Raw genomic sequence first — 22,288 nt, 5'->3', positions numbered from 1 at the left:
CTATAAAAGCACTTCTCAATATTCTAAAAAATCTATACACAACTATAACATAGTACCTTTTCTGCATTTTCCAAGTCTGTGTGTATTCTTTAGAATAATTTTTTCTAATGAGAAGCCTTTTATTTTTTAAGAAAAGCAATGGAAATGCATTATTTTTAACAACCTCTGTTCTCATTTAAAATTGAAATTCAAAATCAAATTTGATTATAGAAAACTTGAAAGAAATCGTAACATTTCAATGTAATTTTTTAGCAGAAAAATTATTACTGCTGAAATTACAATTATTATAAAAAATGGTATTAACTCCTGTATAAGTAAAATTTAAGATGAACTCTCAAAAACTAGATGACAACACCGGATGTACATGCATAAAATGTGTTTTTTAAAGGAAAGAACCAAGAAGTTAAATGTGATGCCCTAAAGTCTTACCCAGAGGGAATCACAGAAACTGTGGTCAGGAAGCATAACTGTCGCATATTCTCTTTTCGTGCACACTGCCACAACCAACATACCTGAATGGGTAATAAAAGCTTCAAAACCCATACCACTTCCTGTAAAAAAGCTAACAAAAATACGTATTATCAGAACTTTTGAAATCAGCTGTCCAGTTTTATCATCACTGGGGTACACACCATAACTTCCTCATGAATATCTTTATCAAAACACTGTGGCTGACATTCTATTGTCGTACCTCATCAATTCCACCTTGCCTCAGAGATGATTTTTAAATCTTTCTTAGGCACAGGTTTAGTTAATTATAAAAAGTAGCCTTAGACACAGAATGCCATTAGCAATTGCTAACAAAACTATAAATTTTAAAATCTTCAAAATTCTTCCAAATAAGATTCAGAAAGCATGAATAAAGGTCTTTAAAAAATCACAAGGGAAGGGAGAAGAATCAAATCAATAAAATTAGAAATGAAAATGGAGATATTACAACAGACAACACAGAAATACAAAAGATTGTAAGAAACTCCTATGAGCAATTACATGTCAATAAAATGGACAACTTGGAAGAAATGGACAAATTCTTAGAAAAGTATAACTTTCCAAAAAAAAATCACAAGGCATAGTAAAAATTATTAGTTACCGAAATAACAAGTTTGAAAGCACATAGATTTTCAGGTCCTTCATATAAAGGTATAGTAGCATCCTCAATTGAACAGAGAAATCACCAATCACTTTCAAGTTTACTATTACTTTTTCCTCCACTTTTACAATAATTTTAAGAAGGAACTTTGTGTCCAAATTAGCTTCAGAACTAGCAAAATGTTTGAATGTACAATTATTACTATGAAATAAGCTTAAAATTAAACTGTGTACATCCTAAGGAGAGGCTTCAGATAAATTGTTGTACATATAAAAAGTAGAAGCTTTGAAAAGCATTTTCCTATTGAAGAATCACAGCAGATATATTGTTAGGACAGGATCCATTTATATTCCATAACTTTTACCAGTACCTGTATAATTGTTTTCTTTTTCCTCCTTTGTTAGCGTTGCCAAGAGTCAACTGATCCTGATCTAAGCAAAACCAAGCATTGAAAGAAAAGGCAGACCCTGGCCATTTCTGTATGGAAGGCACAGAAATTCCTGCCATACTATGTGACAAATTAAAATACTGAAGAGCACTCTCTAGACTTTGTTTTCGGGCCATTGTCAGGATTGCTCGAGTTACAGGAGTGGTATAGGGGTGAACAGATTCAGATTCATCCACTCTTAGCAATCTTAGTAGTTGGCGGATTTCTTCTGAGCTCACTGACTGACTCCCCAAGGAACCATGGAGAGCGATCAAGTTCTCAGCACAAGTTCGATGGAGGCAAGAATGGGAATTAAGGGCTTCGATGATTCTAATTCCCATGTTTGCGTTGACACAAGTAGTTCGACTCTGCCTGTTAATACAACAAATTTTTTTCAGCCAATCTGAGATGAAGACTTGCAGGTCATGGGATTCTAGCTCTGGAAGCCACTGGATAAGAAGCAAGAGAGGCTGGACATTACTAATGCCCAAAATACCCACTGAAGTGTGGTCACCCTCTACAGCCTGTAAAGCAACATAAGAAACAAAAAATTAGACACCATCTTTGATACAAAGAAAATGGAACTTCTTTTAATAAAGCTAAAAAAAATCTCACCATATTCATAAGTTCTTTAAGTAGCTCCAGTGGTGGCTGACCCAGTGATTTTAATACTTCAAACATATGTGTATAACCAATTCGTTCTTTAAATACTTCCTAAGGGAGAAGAAATTAATACATCAAAGCAGATTTTCTAAGACTGAATTTGTTAAAATATTAAAGATGTTGAATAATATTCATTTAAGTTAATAATATTAAAAAGATCATGAGTTCAGTATTTCTGTTTTCTTAAGTCAGATGTCTTCATCTTAAATATCAAGATTCCATATACCTTCTGGAATACAATGTTATAAAATATGTAAAACAATTGGAATTGAAAAAATTGTTATAAAACTGTTCTATTACTTGCAGATCCCTTTATTTTCCTCACGTGCTTTGTTATTAGTACAGTACTACTTGAAGTCAAAATAAAAATGGAGAAAAAAATGAGGAGATTTTAGGGATAACAGGAGTCAGCAGCCTCAAAGAACTATTTTAAAGATTCCTGGCAATTTTGAGTAGTGGCCAGAAAAACACTGGGTATGGTTTTCTCTCTGTTCTTTGTATCTAAATGGTCTGAAATATCTGGAGCACGAAGTTCAATTTAATAAGCTCTAAATCACATGCATTTTTGAATTAGTGGGCACCCAAAGTCATAAAGTAAAATGTAAAGACAACCAAAAAACCTATCAATAATAAATTGGTTCAGTAAGTTAGGCAAAAATATATACACTTTTCATAAAATCAAAAGATTTCAACAAAACAAGCATGACTGGTTAGTAGTCTCTAGAAAGGAGAATTCATTGACTGTGGGCCAAAGACAGGAGGAAAATCTCTTTGCCAAAGGCATTTTAAAAAATAATCTTTCAATTTTAAACCATGAAATGCATAACATAGTTTTAAAAATTATATTTAAAAAAGACTTTGACATCATTTCAGATTTAAATTTTATAATACAGTATAGGCAATCCATTATACTCATAAACCAATTACTTAGAACTTAAAAATAATTCTTCCCTTAAGTAACTATTATAAATGGAGATTAGATTCCCATGCCAGCCTTAATAGTTGCCAAAACCTATTCAGTAGTAATTTAACCATGAGTTATTTATAGTAACACTTACAGGACAAAGTTAGTCTTCAAACAAAAACCAATGGAATGTAAGAAATATGACTCAAAGCATGGCTTAGGGAACAAGGGATCATTCATTTCTGATTCTAAGAAGAATGAAATATATAAGAGGTGGCAGAAAAGAAAGTAAAATGGTGAAAATAAAAACAGACATTTATACTTATTAAGCACTTACCATGTGCCTGGCACTCTGCTTACCATTTTACATAGAAGATGCCACTAATCCTTAAAAGTACTCAGTGGGAAAACTACTAGCACAAAATCAGCATAAGTGGGCTGCAGGGCAGAGTCAGTGGTAGTGAATGAAAAAGGAAAGAAAATTCTGAGGATCAGTGACTACAAACAAAGAAGCAGAATTTCCAAGGCCATCTGGAAAATCAAGTCCCAAATTGATAGGTCTATTCACATATGAAAAGTGTTCAAACTGTAGGCAGTCATAAACTGACCAAATAGTCAAAGGGTGATTACTTTATTAATAAACAAAAATTAGAATATAAATTTTAAGTCTGTAAAGGCATTAATCAAATAATCAATTAAAATGATGCTTTCAACATTTTAACCCCACTGCTCTCTTCCCAATCACTGACTGATGCTGTAAAGCTCCAGAGCTTGCAGTCAGTCCTCAGTGAATAAAAGCACTGCCCATAGGTATCGGCCTTTTAAATTATCAGCAAAGTGATTCTTATGCAAAAATGAGATATTGTGTGAACTATTTCATTTTATATGTGAAAATATATGTATTATATACTTCATATATTACTTTGGGAATTACATAGTGAAAACTGGTATATCTAAGACAACCTTTTAGAGCTTGAGGACTTATGTTTTACCTTAGCAGCTGGAGATTTGTTCATTACTGCTGTCAAAGCCTGAATAGCTGATACAGCCAAACAGTCCAACTGTCCCTGAAACACCTACCAGAAAAGGAAAAAAAGAAAGAAATTAACAAATGTATTCAAGATTTATATTGTTAGGAAACCTTTTCTCTGAAAACCTGAAAAAAAATAATTATTTAACATGCAATACATTCCTCTTCCAATGAAATGGATTTCTGAAACAGCAAAACCTGTAAGACGAGTTACATACTTGACAGAAAATAAGCCATGTGTCAAAGAGAATAAGGCTACATTCACTCATTACATTAAAATGCTTTGGGAAGGGAAAAAAAAAACCAAGCTTCATACATGCTGTTTAAAAGTAATGGACAATCTCAAAAGGAAGGGAGGGAAGGCTATCATGATATGTCTTAATTTTCCTTGAAACTTCCTAGGTTAAAATTTCATTAGCATATATAATAAGGTGTATAAAACAGTCTTATAAATGAATTGGTATACGCCTATACCAATCTATCAATCACATTTGCAAACAACAATGTACATCTATTTGTACATAAAATACAGAATTTGAGGCAGAACAGAAAATGAAGTGTGTGTCTATAAGCACTGTCATGTTTTTAGATGGCAATCTTTAATGCCAAAAGCTGTAAGGAAAAATAAATAAATACCATCTCCATTTTGTCTGTTTAAGCTTCATCAAAAAGAAGAAAGTGAAAGTCACTCAATCACATCTGACTCTTTGCAACCCCATGGACTATGCAATCCATGGAATTCTCCAGGCCAGAATACTGGAGTGGATAGCCTTTCCCTTCTCCAGGGGATGTTCCCAACCCAGGGATCGAATCCAGGCCTCCAGCACTGCAGGCGGATTCTTTACAAGCTGAGCCACAAGGGAAGCCCAAGAATACTGGAGTGGGTAGACTATCCTTTCTCCAGGGGATCTTCCCGACCCAGTAATCGAACCATGGTCTCCTGCATTGCAGATGGATTCTTTACCAACTAAGCTATCAGGGAAGCCTCTATAAGAAGAGATGTATTAAATTTCAGGGTAGTGCATTCAGAGCAAAATGAAAACAAAACCAAAATAGAATATCAATGATATAAAAAAAAAACTGAATATGAATGTTAATCATTGCACTTAGTTGACCACCAAAGCATAGTTTGAGGACTGCTGCTGCTGCTGCTAAGTCACTTCAGTCGTGTCCAACTCTGTGCGATCCCCATAGATGGCAGCCTACCAGGCTCCCCCGTCCCTGGGATTCTCCAGGCAAGAACACTGGAGTAGGTTGCCATTTCCTTCTCCAATGCATGAAAGTGAAAAGTGAAAGTGAAGTCGCTCAGTCGTGTCCGACTCTTAGCGACCCCATGGACTGCAGCCTACCAGGCTCCTCCGCCCATGGGATTTTCCAGGCAAGAGTACTGGAGTGGGGTGCCATTGCCTTCTCCAAGTTTGAGGACTAGAAAGTTGTAAAAATTACCAGTCCACAAAATCTACTTTTGGGTAACATATTACTATGACTGGAAACTCATTATCCCACAAATAGAATTCCCCTCTTTTCCTCCCACTAAAAATGATGTGAGTAAAAGGGCAAGGATTAGATCTTTGTCACTGTAAGCTAACCTCTACCACTTTCAGGCAAGCTATTTAAAGCTGGTATTTTGACTTTTGTGGATGTTGTTTGTTTATTAAACACTATTATATAAAATAAACATGTAACAGGTATAATAAATATCATAGTCATTAAACATTCTGCATACAACTAAGTGTGAAAACTACTAGCACAAAGAATTTCATACAACTAAGATTTTTTCTAGACTCTATAGAAGAGAACTAGGCACACAGTGCCTTAATCAGGAATACTAATTGTAAACCTCTAAAAAAGATAACTAAACTGTTAGAGAAATACAGAAGAGCAGACTGTAATTGATATTTCACATCCAGAAGAAAAAATAATAGATTATCATGGCTCTTTTTATACCGTAGATCTGTGTATACATCTGGTCATTAAGATAATGTTAATAAAAGACATCGGGTATGTAAGCTCTCTCAGACATTCTAGGAAAGACAAGAAAGCAATTTTTATAGGTAGATTTTTCCAAACTACATTACATAATGCATAATTAAAACCGAGATGAATTTTATATTTCTGTCTGATACCTATATAGAGCTGAATTTTTAGAAAAGAAAAATATGCTAAATTATGACTCAAAGAGTTGGGCATCTTCTTCCCTTCCTCCAAGATTTGGGTTGTCCATTGAATTATAATCATTATTTATCAACAAGAGGCAAAGAATCAAGATATTAAAATTGATCAAACATATTCACGAACAAAGCCCTAGATCCCAATACACCACAATGCTTAGAAAATGAAGCCCCCAAAATACGGAGTCATCACCAGGTGGACAGCATTGAAACTGGGATCCCATTCCTGTACTTTATGTCTCAAAATGAAAAGAAAATACACATACATGCATGGGATACTGTTGACTGTTCATATCCCTCAGCAATATCTCAATATATTTATCTTTTAGATAGAAGCAATTTTTAATTTCTAAAATAATTTTCAAAAATAATTACTCAAGATTAGAAATAGATAAGGTTTGTGTACTTTAAAACATAAGAAGAAAAGTACAGGAACAGGTGCTCCCATTGACTGATTTTGGTCTTCAGCTGATACAAGATGCAGGCTTTGTAGATACCTGGTCCTCATTCATTTCTGTCAGTAATTTGTTGGCAAGGTCTTTCTCGTTCTTGTCTGCCACCTTACTGTTAGCATTTAAAAATAGCTGTTAAAAACAGAGATAAGAATAATGGAGAAAGAAAATTAAATTGTTACCTATAAGTAGAAGCGAAGCTTAAATGGATTGCCATGTCTCTTGAAAATAAATCCAGGAAGCCACTCATGAAGTATACCACTTTAAAATGACAATCAACTATCCATTTTTTCAATGACCAACTAACATATGCTACATAATTAATTATTATTGATTCCTCTCTGAAACTCAAAGTTACTAAAGTAAGAAACAACAGCAATAATTAAATAATTATTAGGAATACTTAGTTAATGTTCTTGAATTCTTCAAGAATCAGCAGAGAATGACTCAGAAAAGAAGGAAACTGCTACTGAGACAGACTAAAGATACTGTAGTAAATAATGTGTAGTAATGGTTCTGTAGCCATGCATGCTTGTGAATTACTATTTAACTTTAAAAAAGGGGTCTTTCTAGCAATACTTCTTAGAGTCTCAAATATGCTAATATGTACTTTGACAAGGGAGGTCAGTGTGTAGCATTTCCCAAATTTATATGACCACATATTTTTGTTTAAAATTTTATAGCAATATTCTCAAAACTCAGGGTTAATTCATGTTGATGTATGGCAGAAACCAACACAACACTAAAAGCAATTATCTTCCAATTAAAAATAAATTTTTAAAAATTTACAGTAGTACTCTCCCAAATTATCAAGAGTTGAGCATAATTTATACTATCTTGTATACTAGAAACAGGGATTAGGAGTATCTATAAATTACATATTTATGAAAAATAACTGTTTTCCAAAATATGCTTTGATAAGGATGGCACTGCTTTTACATTTTTTTGCACATTTTTTAAATGTCTGGCTTAAGAGAAAACAAATGAGCTCTCCTATTTGCTTCTGCATTCAGACATTTATAATGTTGTTTTGGTTAAAGTTCAATAAGAAAATTAGCCTCAAAAAGAAACTTGGTTAAGATCAGACTTCGAAGACTCCCTAAAATGATCCTGGGGATCTCATGATTTGAGAACTGCTGGGTTGAAATATTTACAGTCATTAAAAGTAATCTTTCAAAAAATACATGATGGACTATGGAAAGACTCATGATATAAAATATTTAAAAGCAGAATAAAATAACACTCAGTAGTATTCCAATTTTGTAAAGGAAAATACATCTACATTAAAAATATACACATAAATATTGTTATTATATTTTGTAGTAATTTAAATATTATGCACATATATATGCATTGTAAAAAATATTTAAAATATATTTTTATATTTCTTTTTCCTCTGAAACCTCCACACTGTATTTTTCTACAAAGTAAATAAAAATCTATATTTTAAAAATAAAAAGAAACTTGTTCAATGTCAAAAGTCACTATGGCAATGTGTGTCCAGAGGTGTGCTTCCCAAAGTCAGGCTTTCAACTTTACCATTCTGTCTATTCATTCCTAACACTCTTTTCCATAAGGTATTCTTTTGTTGTTCCTCTCCTAAATTCTCATTTTCTACTAAGACTGTCATGATGATGAATTTCTATGGTAGTTGATTTTAAAGAGTAGATATAAAGAAGAAAGAGAAAAAAGTAAAGAAAACAAATTAGATGAGCAAGGCCACATCAAAAGCTTTCCAGAATTTTAAGTCCTCAAATGAAACTTTATATACATATGTATATTTTAAAAAAATGATTTCAACTAGCAAAGTACTGATGGAGAAGGAAATGGCAACCCACTCCAGTGTTCTTGCCTGGAGAATCCCAGGGACGGGGAGCCTGGTGGGCTGCTGTCTATGGGGTCACACAGAGTCGGACACAACTGAAGTGACTTAGCAGCAGCAGCAGCGAAGTACTGAAGTCAACATAATGGTTTTGAATCCTCTTTGCTGCTAAAAATTTGCCGTTATTTTCTTCACATTAATTTAAATATTTTTGGACAGCTTTAAAAAATTTTTCATTAACTCAAAGCATATCTCCCCTTTCAAAATTTAATATAGTAAAACAAAATAATGCTTAAATATTTAAAGTTCATCATGCTGCTGCTGCTGCTGCTAAGTCGCTTCAGTTGTGTCCAACTCTGTGCGACCCATAGACGGCAGCCCACCAGGCTTCCCATCCCTGGGATTCTCCAGGCAAGAACACTGGAGTGGGTTGCCATTTCCTTCTCCAATGCATGAAAGTGAAAAGTGAAAGTGAAGTCGCTCAGTTGTGTCCGACTCTTAGCAACCCCATGGACTGCAGCCTACCAGGCTCCTCCGTCCATGGGATTTTCTAGGCAAAAGTAAATATATGATTCCTTGGAACTATATTTAAAATATGCTATAGTATGATGAAACTCAAAAGTTTTTACACAAATATTCAAGGAAATTAATGCGTATTTAAACTGGTTGGTGAATGTCACGCAAGAGCAAAAAGAAAGCATAGAAACTGCAGCAGAAAGCCTAAAGATTTCCATGTAATTCATGAATTGTTTATGATACTTTAAACTTTAGTTGGCAATGCTTCAAATGGGTATGAATATTTAAATGACAACTGTCTTGATTCTGTATTATTATATAAAAGAATAAATGATTCATTCCTTATTTTTAAAAAAAATTTTTTAACAGAAATCAATCAGACATCTGTAGCATCCTATTATACATTTAGGAACTTAAGTTTTCACAATATGTCAAACATTTTTATACATTCATAAATCATATCACCTATCTCCACCAAATGTTTGTATATACAGTGAACAAAACCTGTAATTCTCTTATACCTAATACACAGAAAACATTCTTCTACTGACTAAACAGTGGCTTTAAGTACAAATAATACAGTTAAAAAACCACATATAACAATGAGCTTAGGGTCAGAATACCTGTGTAAGAAATCCTACCTCCATCATATATTAGCATTAACCCTGGACTGGTCAGTTAATCTCTTAGGACATATTTCCTTATTTGTATAATAAGAGAGTTGGGACAGTTTATTTCCAAGGTTCTCCTTTGTTTTTAAAACTTAATGAGTCCTTTGGGGATAGACATGTATACCCTGCTATATTTAAAATGGATAACCAACAAGGACCTACTGTAGAGCGCACTGAACCTTGCTCAATGTTACGAGGCAGCCTGAATGGGAGAGGAATTTAGGGGAGAATGGATACGTGTATATGTATGGCTGAGTCCTTTTGCTCTTCACCTTAAACTATCACAACACTGTCAATTGACTATATCCCAATACATCATGGATTATAGCTTTATCATGGTGAAGGGGCTTGGTTAACTCAATGAAGCTATGAGCCATTTACTTTTTACAAAATTTTTTTAAAAACTTAATAACTCTAATGTTTAGTGAGGAATTTACAGGGATTCTGACTAGAATATTCCACAAATACAGAATACTGCCAGGACAAAAGGCTCAGGTCCCAAAACCTAGCTTTCCTCTCCAAAATGGGTTTCTTCTCAAAAGCAAAATGTGTGATAAATAGCATCAAAGTGAAAGTGAAAGTCAGTCAGTCGTGTCCGACTCTTTGTAACCCCATGGACTATACAGTCCATGGAATTCTCCAGGCCAGAATACTGGAGTGGGTAGCCTTTCCCTTCTCCAGGGGATCTTCCCAACCCAGGGATTGAACCCAGGTCTCCCACATTGCAGGTGGATTCTTTACGAGCTGAGCCATAAGAAAAGCCTAAGAATACTGGAATGGGTACCCAAAATTTGAGCACACTCCAGGAGTTGGTGATGGACAGGGAAGCCTGGCATGCTGCAGTCCATGGGGTTGCAAAAAAGTCAGACACGACTGAGCGACTGAACTGAACTGAACTGAGCCTATCCTTTCTCCAGGGGATCTTCCCGACCCAGGAATAGAACCAGGGTCTCCTGCACTGCAGGCAGATTCTTTACCAACTGAACTATCAGGGAAGCCCAAACGGCATAAAATAATTAAATTTTATTTATTTACTTATTTTTTATTTTGGCTGTGCTGGGTCTTCATTGCTGCACAGGCTTTTTCTCTATTTGTGGAGAGCAGAGGCTACTCTATTGTTGCAATGTGTGGGTTTTTCACTGCAGTGGCTTCTCCTGTTATGGAGCACGGACTCTAGGGAGCATGGACTCTAGGGCCTGTGGACTTCGATAATTGCAACTCACAGGCCCAAGAGTGTAGCAAATGGCCTTAGCTGCTTCACGGCATGTGGATCAAGGATCAAACCAGTGTTTCCTGCACTTGCAAGAGGGTTCTTTATCACTGAGCCACCAGGAAAGACCGTCAAATAATTAAATTTTAAAACATTATGACCATCAGCAAGTTTCAAGATCTAAATTATAAGAAACCTTGACTTCTAACATGGTAGAAAGAGTAAATATTAGCTTGTTGTCATGACAGCTATGTCAAACAAACAGTTTTGTATTCTTAAAAAAAAGGTACTGCTGACCATATGACAGAGATTTTTAAAAATTATATCTTAGTTTCACATACTGTATAAATGCATACCAAAAATTTTAGTAGAAATTATTTTATCCTAGTGATTCATCCTTCTGTAGTATGTGATTAACAGTTTCTCTACACATGTGAGATCTTGTCTATCACTGAAGTTATCATTATAATTCATAAAGCCACACTGCATTTTTACAACACAGAGAAGGTTTTACAAATATTTCTCTAATGTTGCTTTCACCTCCCTTGGATTTCTTCTCCAAGAATGATTTTTAAAAGGTGGACAGAGAAATCTTGACGCTTCAGTGGTAATTTGGTACTTGTGTTGACTTCGTAAGTATTCATTCTGACTTATTTTATCAATATATTGTTTACTATTTTATGCTATTCTTCATAGTTTTACTGTAAGTTAAGCAACATAGTGACATAATGCTTTCAAAGATACTCTCCTAACTGTGTGGAAAAATTCAAGGAGCTGACGTTAAAATTTTTATTCTGGAATATTCTCACAAAATCAGAATGAACCCCTAGTATTTTTCAACAGGGAATTCATGAAAGGAATACCTCAAATAGAAAGTAAAAGCTCTATGAAGTAGTTTTATTTTCAAAGGGTTTTCACGAAGCTCTCTAAAAGGTTTTTGGTGGCATCTTGATATTTATGCAAATATATAATAATCAGAGATATCAGTTATTATGTACTCATATGCAAATCTGCTACAAGTGTAAATCAGTAAAAACTTTTAAAAATAAGCAAATTGGAGGTATACATCAAGAACCCTAATAGTATTCTTGTTTTTCTATTTTTCTACATTTTCCACTTATAAGTTTTTTCCATACAGTGCTCCCTGCTTTAAAAAATGTATGCTCTTTGATCTAATAGTGTACTAGAAATAGAATTCTGTCCCATGAAATTTTAAAGAATTATGTAATAGCAAACAAAACTGGAAACAAGTTAAATATCTATATACTTAACTAATACTATACTTAACTAATGGGAATATTTAAGTAAGTCATATATTCACTTAATATAATAATATATAAATATTAAAATCATAACAAATGAAAATGCTAATGCTGCTGCTGCTACTGCTGCTAAGTCGCTTCAGTCGTGTCCGACTCTTTGTGACCCCATGGACTGTAGCCTACCAGGCTCCTCTGTCCATGAGATTCTCCAGGTAAGAGTACTGATGTGGGGTGCCATTGCCTTCTCTGGAAAATGCTAATGAAATAAACTTAAATGAAACAAAAGTATAAAAACCTATGCTTATCAAATGCTCATACCAAATTTTAATAATGTGTAACAAAAAAAAGATTTTAAAACTTAACAACAAAAAAGCTAAAAAGAAAATTTAGAAATGCACCAAGAACCTCACATTTTTCTAAAGACAATATAAATGGCCAATAAGCACATGAAAAGATGCTCAGTATCACTAATCATTAGAGAAAAGCAAATCAGACTACAATGAGATGATACCACCTCACACCCATTAGGACAGCTATTATCAAAAATAAGAGAGAGGAAGAAGAGGAAGAAGAAGAAAAGGAGGAGAATGAGGAGGAGGAAGGAGAAAACAAATGTTGATGCGAATATGGGAGAAACTGGATTCTTGTACATTGTTGACAGGAACATAAAACAGTGCTGCCACTATGGAAAACAGTAAGGCACCTCAACAAATCAAAAGTTTCATTACTATGTGATCTAGCAAGTCCACTCTGAACATATGCCGAAAAGAATTTAAAGTAGGGTCTGGAAGAGATATTTGTAATACTCATGTTCACAGCAACATTATCCATGATAGCCAAAAGGTAAGATCAACTCAAGAGTCCATCAACAGATGACTGAATAAATAAAATGTGGCATATATATATATATATCCATACAATGAGTTACTCTTCAGTCTTAAAAGGAAAGGAAATTCTGCAATATGCTACAACATGGATGAATCTTGAGGTATTATGCTGAATGAAATAAGCCAGTTATAAAAATCAAACACTGCATAATTCCACCTATATGAGGTACTTAAGAGTAGTTAAAATTATAGAGACAGAAACTGTAGTAGTTGCCAGGGGCTGAAAGGACAGGAGAATGTGAAATTGTTTAATGGATACAGAATTTCAGTTTTACAAGATGAAAAGTTATGGGGAATGGATGGTGGTAATGGTTGCAACATCAATGAGAATGTATTTAATACCACTGAATGATATACTTAAAAAATGATTAAGATGGTAAATTTTATGTTATGTGTATTTACCACAAATTTAGCTATGGTTATAATATGTTCGAGATAAAATCAAAACATAAAATAATAGCTTAAAATTAAAGACAATAATAATAGTAATAACAGAAAAATACCTTGCAGTTCTGTAGCAGTCGTATGAGATGTTCAAAGCAGTTACTGTTAAGAAAAATAGCCTGAAGAACAGGTCTATCTGTGCAGTCTAACATGGCTGTGATGGTATCTAGGAAAATAAAAACAAAATCGTCCATTAATAAAGTGGAATATTTGGGATCACAGAAACATTCACTCTAGCTGTATATTTAACTTAGGCATTTCAGCTGACAAATAGATGTAAATTAATAGGAAATAATAAGGAGGTGGAGTAGAAAACAAATCCTGTACTTCTCTAGAGAAGGGAAAGGCTACTGACTCCAGTATTCTGGCCTAGAGAATTGCAAAGAGTAGGACACGACTGAGCGACTTTCACTCTCACTCACGCACTTATTTCTTCATAAGAAAAGTGAACATTTTTATACTTTATTATAAAAAGTATTTATTTTTGCATATATGAGTTATAAATATTTTTCAGAGATTTACTTAGGTGTTCTTCCATTAATTTAAGTGTAACAAACTGTGGTTCCCAACTTGCTATGAATAAGTAACACCTGATTATATTTGGCAACACAGTTTCATTTATACAACATAAAATTAACATATAGCCATCATGAAAATGAGAGTTAGGTAATTAATCTATTTGTGATGATGCTTTGGTCCTATTTCCTACCAAAAACAATGTCCTCACTTGGAAATCAAGGGGAATTTGACATAGGTAATATGAAAGTTCGTAACAAAAAAGAAGTCCATTCAATAGAGACTCAAATTTCCTTATAAACTTCAAATTTATAATTTTAAAACACTATATTTTATAACATAGAATACAAACTATATAAGGTGAATCTATATACAAAACACTGTTGTAATGAATCATTAAGTTTCACTAAGATTTTGATGTCCAGTATTTTTTCAATTGGACATCACACATACCCACACAATTTTTAAAGTCTCTAGAGTTATACAACAAACCATTAGTGTTGGTTACGTCAGATGGCAGCATACAAAAACCTTTTCCTTTTAACTTCTCTGAATTTTCTAGTTTAGCTATAATGAAAATATTTTATTTCCATAAAAAAGAACTCTCAGTTAATAATATTAGTATACCTATTCATCTAATAAGAATACAAAAAGAAACCACATATATTGGTTAAGGAGTCTGCAGGGAGCAGAGAGAAGGAGAGGGAAAGAAATTGGGTGAGGAAGCAATGGAGGGGGAGAGAGAAGCACAGAGGGACACAGAACAACCAACACAAAGAAAGAGAAAGAAAAGCAAGACACACACACAGAGGATCTGAGGAATCAAAACAAAACAAGAAACCAGAAACTCTCAAGAGGAGGGCCATGCTGAAGCAATGGCCATAGAGATCTTAGAGAAGCACATACAAAACTGATTACATATGACCCTTTGCTGTAGGTTAGAAATTTACAAATGGCACTTCCTGAAAATTTACTTCTAAAATTTCAAAATCACAGTTGATTTTCTTTTTTTTTAACACTGATGCTTTGAGAGGATTACAACTTTCAAAAGAGAATATAACGGCTCAATTTTGTCACTGCTAAAGCAAATACGTGAAAGACAAATCAATTGCACATTATTTTAAAGTCAAAATCTATAAACAGTCACACAAAGTCTGAATTAAACATTCACTATTTTCTATACAATGGTCGTGAATTCTAAATGAAAATGGAGAATATAAATGTAAAACAAGTAGATTCAAAGAAAACCAAACAGAATAAACTTCATCTAATACTCACTCAGCATTTTGATCTGAAGAGCTATGAACCGGTTTTCCCACTGTCTGGACCTCCTTTGATTAGGTAAAGCTGAATGATCTGAATTTAGCAATTTAAAATAGTTCTCCAGAATAGTGCTGGTTTCCACCTGACGCTGATCGGAGCTACTAGTGAGAAGGATATGCACTACTTCTGTAAGGCACTTCAGAGTAAGTTCTACCTTCCTACCCACTTCTTCAGGATTTCCATCCTCCCAAGAATCACAGTCAGCCAAAACTCTCATAAGAACTTCCATGGTGGCTGGAGAAATTGCTTGCAAAGCATTCTTCTGAAACATGAGAGACAAAAAAAAAAAAAAGTGAAATCCAAACCTAACTGAAGTGCTATACATTTGCAAAAACAAAGAGACTTTAATAAATCTGCAGACAGTTTTTTCTTTAAAAACCAACATTACAAATTTTTTACATGGATACTCTGACAGACACTGCTGGTGTATTACACATATTAAGTCTTTTCTTCACTACTAATAGAATTCTAATTTTATTCAGAGAGTAATCTGCTCATATAGAAAACTTCCTCATCACCCTCCCTTGTAGCTAGGGGTAGTCCTTGGTCACGAATACATGCCATTAGACCAGGAAGAGGATATCACTTTACAAATAAAAGAGGGAAGGATCCTTGGCTCTTGGCCTTTTCACCTTTTGCAACTGTGCAGCTATCTGATGGAGTTTTGCAAATGAGATGCTGTCAGCTTTTCAATATCTCCTTCAAAGGTAATTGGCACCTGCCATTTGTCTCCTTCTTCACTAACCCCCTATCTTTGTGTCCAAAGCGCAGACACGATGGCCAGAACTCCAGAAGCTATTTTGTAGCATAAGACATAACAGTAAGGATAACATATTGACATTAAAAAGGAACCCAAGTCCCCGAAGATCTCCTAAAGCCACCAAATTCATTCTGGACTGTTTACTGCTTTTTTCTTTTTAATGAGAGAAAAAGGTAAACTTCTAATTAAAGCTGTTAGAACTTTACTACTTACTGCTATAGGGCATGGCAACCCACTCCAGTATCCTTGCCTGGAGAATCCCCACGGACAGAGGAGCCTGGGGGGCTACAGTCCATGGGGTGGCAAAGAGTTGGGACAGGACTGAATGACTTTCACTTTCACTTTTAAGGAGTTATAAATCTGATACACCCATGATATACTTCGTGCTTATAATCACAAGCACTTTGTTAAGTACTTTACATATACAATGAGTCATTTGGTCCTTGTGTGTTGTTATTTACACATTATAAATAAAGAAACTAAAACACACATAAATAGTTTATCCAAGGTCATACAAATAGTTAGAAATGACGTAGAATTAACTCTGGCTCCAGAGCCCTTGCTCTTAACATAGCATGAAACAGCATAAATATGCTTGCAGGAAGCTAGGCAAGATGCTGAGGAAAGGGAGACCAATCATTGGACTTTAAATCTTCAACTCCTTATGATAAAGGTATTATTATGTCTTTTAGATCCTCCATTTATCTAAATACCCCTGTACTGAGGCTATATTCAACAGTCTTATGATTTCAATATAGTTGTAATTATAGCTATGATCCAATTATAGGATTTTGAGTTATTTTCAGTATATAAAATAATAAACTGGCCTTTAAATATCCATTTGATTTCCATGTGAGTTTTAATTACTGGAAGTCTCTTAAGGTTCAATTACCCGGAGGCATTAACAAGTCTGGATTTGTTCAAAAAGGGTATGGGCTCCAACCAACTTCTCCACTAGTCAAAAAGAATGCCATTTCCAATTTTGTTCCTGTACACTTACTAATTCTTAGTAGTGGAGAAATGATGGAAATGGGGAGGAACTGAAGCAAAAGACGGATATTAGCTAATAAAGGAAAGTGAAAAAGCAGATAAAGTGAAAAATAAGATTCTGGTCACCATTCCTCTCACAACGGAGACTCTTTATCTTCTACGAGAGTGAAGAGGAGAGGGCAAGGTGACCCACTAGGAAATCCAAACAGTATTATTAGCAATACCCATGATTTTGTCATCAGTAGAAATCATATAATTTTCATGTATTACAGTTACAGTATCTTTAAACATCAATTATGCTCATCTCTTCTTCGAAATTACATTAGTCACTAGACTTGCTGCTGTATTTTTTAATTTGATATGTTATAAAGAAGCCCATTACTATGTAACAGACTTGTTTTATTAATATTTTAGTAACTGCATTTCAGTATAGTTTCCTTTGTGATGGTGTGTATTTTCTTTCAGGTATGTGAAAACATTCTGACAAGAGGCTATATCAGACTGCCAAAGGGTATGTGGTACAAAATGTGTCAGAAACCTCTGATCTAAATTTGTGGTTAAATAAAACAAGTAGAATGTTCCTTCTGAACTATAACCTGTTTTCAACTAGCAGTTAGACTCAGAGTTTACCACAGCTGTTAAGACATTCAACTGAAAAAAATAAACATTACTCAAACTTCTTTACTGTAAATAATTTTAAAAAGTTGAGTGGTTGAAAAAATGAATATAAACCATGTATGTATGCACTTAATAATTATAAGTAGACAGAAAAGTGACTAAATTCATATGTCCTAGGAAATGAAAGTCTGATTTCATTAAGTGAACTATCAGAGATGACTATCCTCTATATTCTAAAGCAAAAACTGGAAGCTGAAAGTCAATACAGCTAAGAACTTCATATACCCAAAACTGTTAAATCTAACTATTTATGCAGTACTTTTATAGTTAATGCTAATATTATTTCTTGAGTTTTTTTTGAAATTCATAAATAAAACTAAGTAAATTAGTTTTAAACAAGATTTAACTTCAGAAAAATATTTGTTCATTAAATTGCAAAAAGACAAAGACTTCATTAAATAACCCATGGCAAACTGTTTGTAGTATTTACCGTCATTTTACAGATTAACTTTCAACATGTTCCTCACCTGCCCACCAGCTACTATGGCTCCAAAGAGATGCAATAAGCAACACTTAAGACTCTCCTTGAGATGTTCACTTTCTTGAAAACACTCTGTGAATACAACACACAAATAACTACATAAGATTTCTCAAATAACCACATAAGATTTCTTTCAACTGATTGATTTCTAAGGAATGTTTGAATGGAAATATTAAAAATTATTTGTGAAAGGCTGAAATTTATTAAAAAGCAAGGTTAATATGCATTTTTCCTAGAAAAAAAAGATAAACCATCAATCTTAACATATACATCTGCCTTATTCATTTTTATGACTAGAGAGCATTCCACTACAACGACATACCTTAATTTACTTAACTAGTTCTCTACTGATAAACATTTATGCTTTTTCACTTTCTTTTGATACTGCTAACAATCCAGTAATAAATATCCTTTCACATACATCACTATACACAAAGAAAGATTATAACACGAGAATGATTTCCAATTTTAGACACAAAAAACATTCCAAAAAGAAACAATTTTCAGTTAAAAGGTATTGATAAATTTAAAACATTAAGACATCTCAGCTATGTTGGAATAATTTCACTATACAAGGTTTCCTGCTATAAATTACTACAAAATTTGGCAAAATAGGTTTTAGAGATTTTTTTGGTTCTAGAAATTGAAAGTGAACTCAAGGATCACCTCAGTTTCCGGTTTATAGACATTTTCTGAACAAATGTACAGAAAGGGGAACCCTAAAAGAACATGGCTATTTCCAGAGATAGGAGACAGATTACAAGTTGGGGGAGGCCTAGGAAACCGGAATTCATAAAGCAGTACTAAAATGAAGGAAGCTATACAGAAAAAGCAATCCAGAAATATGCAAAGGGCTCATTTTGAGTCCAAGTACCAATCCTAATTTAAACCATGAAATCCCACCAGACAGCCAAAAACCTACAAGAGGTTGTAAACCGAATTGTGAGATTTCACACACACGACAGAGTTCTATTCAGCCAGGAAACACAGAGAGAGGGTGTAAAAAAAGATACACTATGTAAATTCTAATCATAAGACTGTTGGAGTGTCAGCAATATACTGACACTGACAAAACAGGCAAGAAATATTATCAAGGCAAGGCAAAGAATATTACCATGGATAGAAAGAGACATGAAAATACGGCTTTTTTAAAAATCTGCAATAGTTTATTTTACAGACTGTACATCTACACTTGAGATAGATATTTTGGGATAAATTAACCAAATACGTGCACAATCTACATGCTGAAAACTATGTAAAATTGACTGAAAAAATAAGTAACATACAAATAACTGATGAGATACATCAGACTCATGAGTTGGAAGTCTAAATATTCTTAAAGTGGCAATTCTCCTCAAATAGTCCCAGAGATTCAATACAATCTCAATCAAAATCCCAGCAAGCTTTTTTGTAACAATACTGAAAAACAGATTCTAAAACATATATTAAAATGCAAAGGAACCAGAATAGCAGAAACACCTTGAGAAAGAAGAATAAAACTGGAGGTTTTAATGACTTCAAGACTTGGTATCAACTCACAATAATCAATACAGTGTAGAAACAGCATAAAGGCAGACACACGGAACAAAAAGGAGAAGCCAGAAGTCAACCCATGTTTTACTGTCAACCAATTTCTGACAAATGTGCCAAGGTAATTCAAAAGAAGAAAAGAACAGTTTCTTCAACAAATATTGCTGGAACAATAATGAGAAACCTTAGGCTAGATACAAAATACCGACTTAAAACAGGTAACTGACCTAATAGAAGAAAACATAAGAGAAAATCTTCATGACCTTGAGGTAATTAGCAAGATTTCTTTGGGAAGACACAAAAACCACAGATCATCAGAAAAATTTTATAAATTAGATTCCACTCAGATTTAAAATTTCTATGTTTCAAAAGACTCAAATGAAAAGATAAACATTCTAGGAGAAAATATTCTCAGTGATCAAGTTTAGAATAATTTTACCATCAAAAACTACAACTGAGGGACTTCCTTGGTGGTCCTGTAACTAAGACTCTGCATTCCCAATGCAGGTAGCCCAGGGTTCAAATCTGGGGTCAGAAACTAGATTTTACATGGTGCAACTAAGATCCTGGGTGTGCAACAAAAGTCAAAGATCCCACGTGCTGCAACTAAGACCTGGAACACCCAAAGAAATAAAAATAAGTATTTAAAAAAAAAACCTATAACTGATTCTAAAATGCTGAGTAAATAAAAGACTGAGTCCACAGTGATACATAAAAAAGGGAGAAATAAAACCTTCGCCCCACTTAAGTATTATTTGAACTCATTTTGAAAACAGTAAAAGAGAAAGATTTAAGTACTTTATGCAGCCTTTTTAGGAATAATTGTAATTTATCTCCAATGGATGAGGGAAAATTCTTTTTACAGAATATAACAACTTATGGAAGTATAAGAATGGAATCTGAAGATAATATTGCAACCCTGAATGAAATAACTGCAAGTATCATCAATGAGTGCAAAAATATTAAATGAAAAAGTATTGAAAAATAAGATATTCACTCTATGCAGGGTAAGAAAAACTCTTCTTCCTTCTCTATTAGAAAATGCACCAAGAATTCAATCACTGGAAATATGACAAATGTAGATAGTCAATGCGTGACAAACGTGTTACCAGGCAACACTGTTCATGGTAAAAATGCCCCTTGATCTGGACTAGAAAGATTATGATGACTATAAATAACCTGATGGGGACTTATAACCCTGGGCTTCCCTGATTTCAGTGTAAATTATAATTTAGGCATTTCCTTTCCTAGGATTTAGAAGTTACATTCACGGGTATAATGGTATAAATGTCTTCTATGGGATACTGCACTTCAAAGCCAGGGTGGCTCACACACCCATCAGTTTGGTTTCATATCCTGACTTGGAAAATCCAAGAAAAGCCCTTGTAATGTTGTGAGATCTCCTTCTGAAAAGAAATGCCTACACTGTTTCCCTGGAATGCTGGCTTTCCCGGTGTGGACACATGAGCTTGCTTATCTAGCTAAAACCAGTATCACTACTGGTGGTCAAGCAAAGTATTGCATTCATCTTCACCAAGCAATCAAAGAACTAATTGATAAGCAGACCTTTGGTCCGGTGCAAAATGTCCAAAAGATATTTGGTCCATGCCAAAAGCTCCTTGATATTTGGTCCTACCCAAAACTATTCAGCACGAACCAAATATGCTCATTTTGGATAGGACTAAATTTCAAGGACCTTTTGGCATAGCCAAATGTCTTATGGACATTTTGCTGTTGTTTAGTCACTAAGTCATGTCTGACTCTTTCCAACTGCATAGAACCAAATGTCTTTATATACATTTTGTGTTATCTGCTCAGTTGCGCCTGAGTCTGCAACCCCATGCACTGAAGCCCACCAGACTCCTGCAACCATGGGATTTTCCAGGAAGAATACTGGAGTGGGTTGCCGTTTCCTTCTCCAGGGGATCTCCCCAACCCAGGGATCGAACCTGGGTCTCTTGCATTGTAGGCAGACTCTTTACTGTCTGTGCCATGAGGGAAGACATTTTGGGCAGGATCAATTGCCCTACAAGGGACTATTTCTGTCTTATTTCTTAGAGGGGGAAAAGGTGAATAAAAATGTGGTAAAATGGCAAAATGTTAAAATCTGACAAATTTGAGTGGGAAACACAGGAGGTTGCTATTACATTCTGCAAAATGTTCTATATTCTTGAAATACAGCATAATCATTTTTTTAAAGAAAGAAAACTAGAGTCCATATAGATCATACAAATAGGAACCAATTCTCTCAAGATTATTTTCAGTAAAAGTTCTGAAGTTCCAAAATATACTATTGTCTTTAAAATATTCAGCTCTTCTCAAAAGAAAAACACTCAGAGAACAGAAAATTAAATAAAACCAAGAGGAATAATGACAGCAAAATAACAATCAACTTCTCTAGTAACAGGTTCTTAGAATCTTTATCTTATAAATACACAAGCTGAAACAAGGTCAGAATCAG

The 22,288-nt window shown here is 34.2% G+C and overlaps 1 protein-coding gene across 7 annotated transcripts in view; it reads right to left on the bottom strand.

Annotated features, from left to right (window-relative positions):
• NBEAL1 (neurobeachin like 1) overlaps positions 1-22,288 on the bottom strand; it is a 155,806-nt gene that overhangs the window by 89,458 nt on the left and 44,060 nt on the right. For 5 of the 7 annotated variants that reach the window (XM_027564848.1, XM_027564855.1, XM_027564835.1 and 2 more), the window contains 8 exons: positions 18,284-18,369; positions 15,344-15,650; positions 13,609-13,715; positions 6,783-6,869; positions 4,077-4,160; positions 2,133-2,231; positions 1,461-2,041; positions 430-562 (listed from right to left, as the gene is read on the bottom strand). In XM_027564848.1, the coding sequence (XP_027420649.1) occupies positions 430-562; positions 1,461-2,041; positions 2,133-2,231; positions 4,077-4,160; positions 6,783-6,869; positions 13,609-13,715; positions 15,344-15,650; positions 18,284-18,369 (1,484 nt within the window). The remainder of the gene's footprint in view (positions 1-429; positions 563-1,460; positions 2,042-2,132; positions 2,232-4,076; positions 4,161-6,782; positions 6,870-13,608; positions 13,716-15,343; positions 15,651-18,283; positions 18,370-22,288) is intronic. The other 2 variants (XM_027564874.1, XM_027564863.1) reach the window with 1 other exon arrangement.

Source organism: Bos indicus x Bos taurus, chromosome 2 (genome assembly GCF_003369695.1).
Source record: "Bos indicus x Bos taurus breed Angus x Brahman F1 hybrid chromosome 2, Bos_hybrid_MaternalHap_v2.0, whole genome shotgun sequence".
In the NCBI taxonomy this organism is placed as follows: domain Eukaryota; kingdom Metazoa; phylum Chordata; class Mammalia; order Artiodactyla; family Bovidae; genus Bos; species Bos indicus x Bos taurus.
The sequence above is the reverse complement of the archived record's forward strand: the minus strand, read 5'-3'. Positions and strand labels throughout refer to the sequence as shown.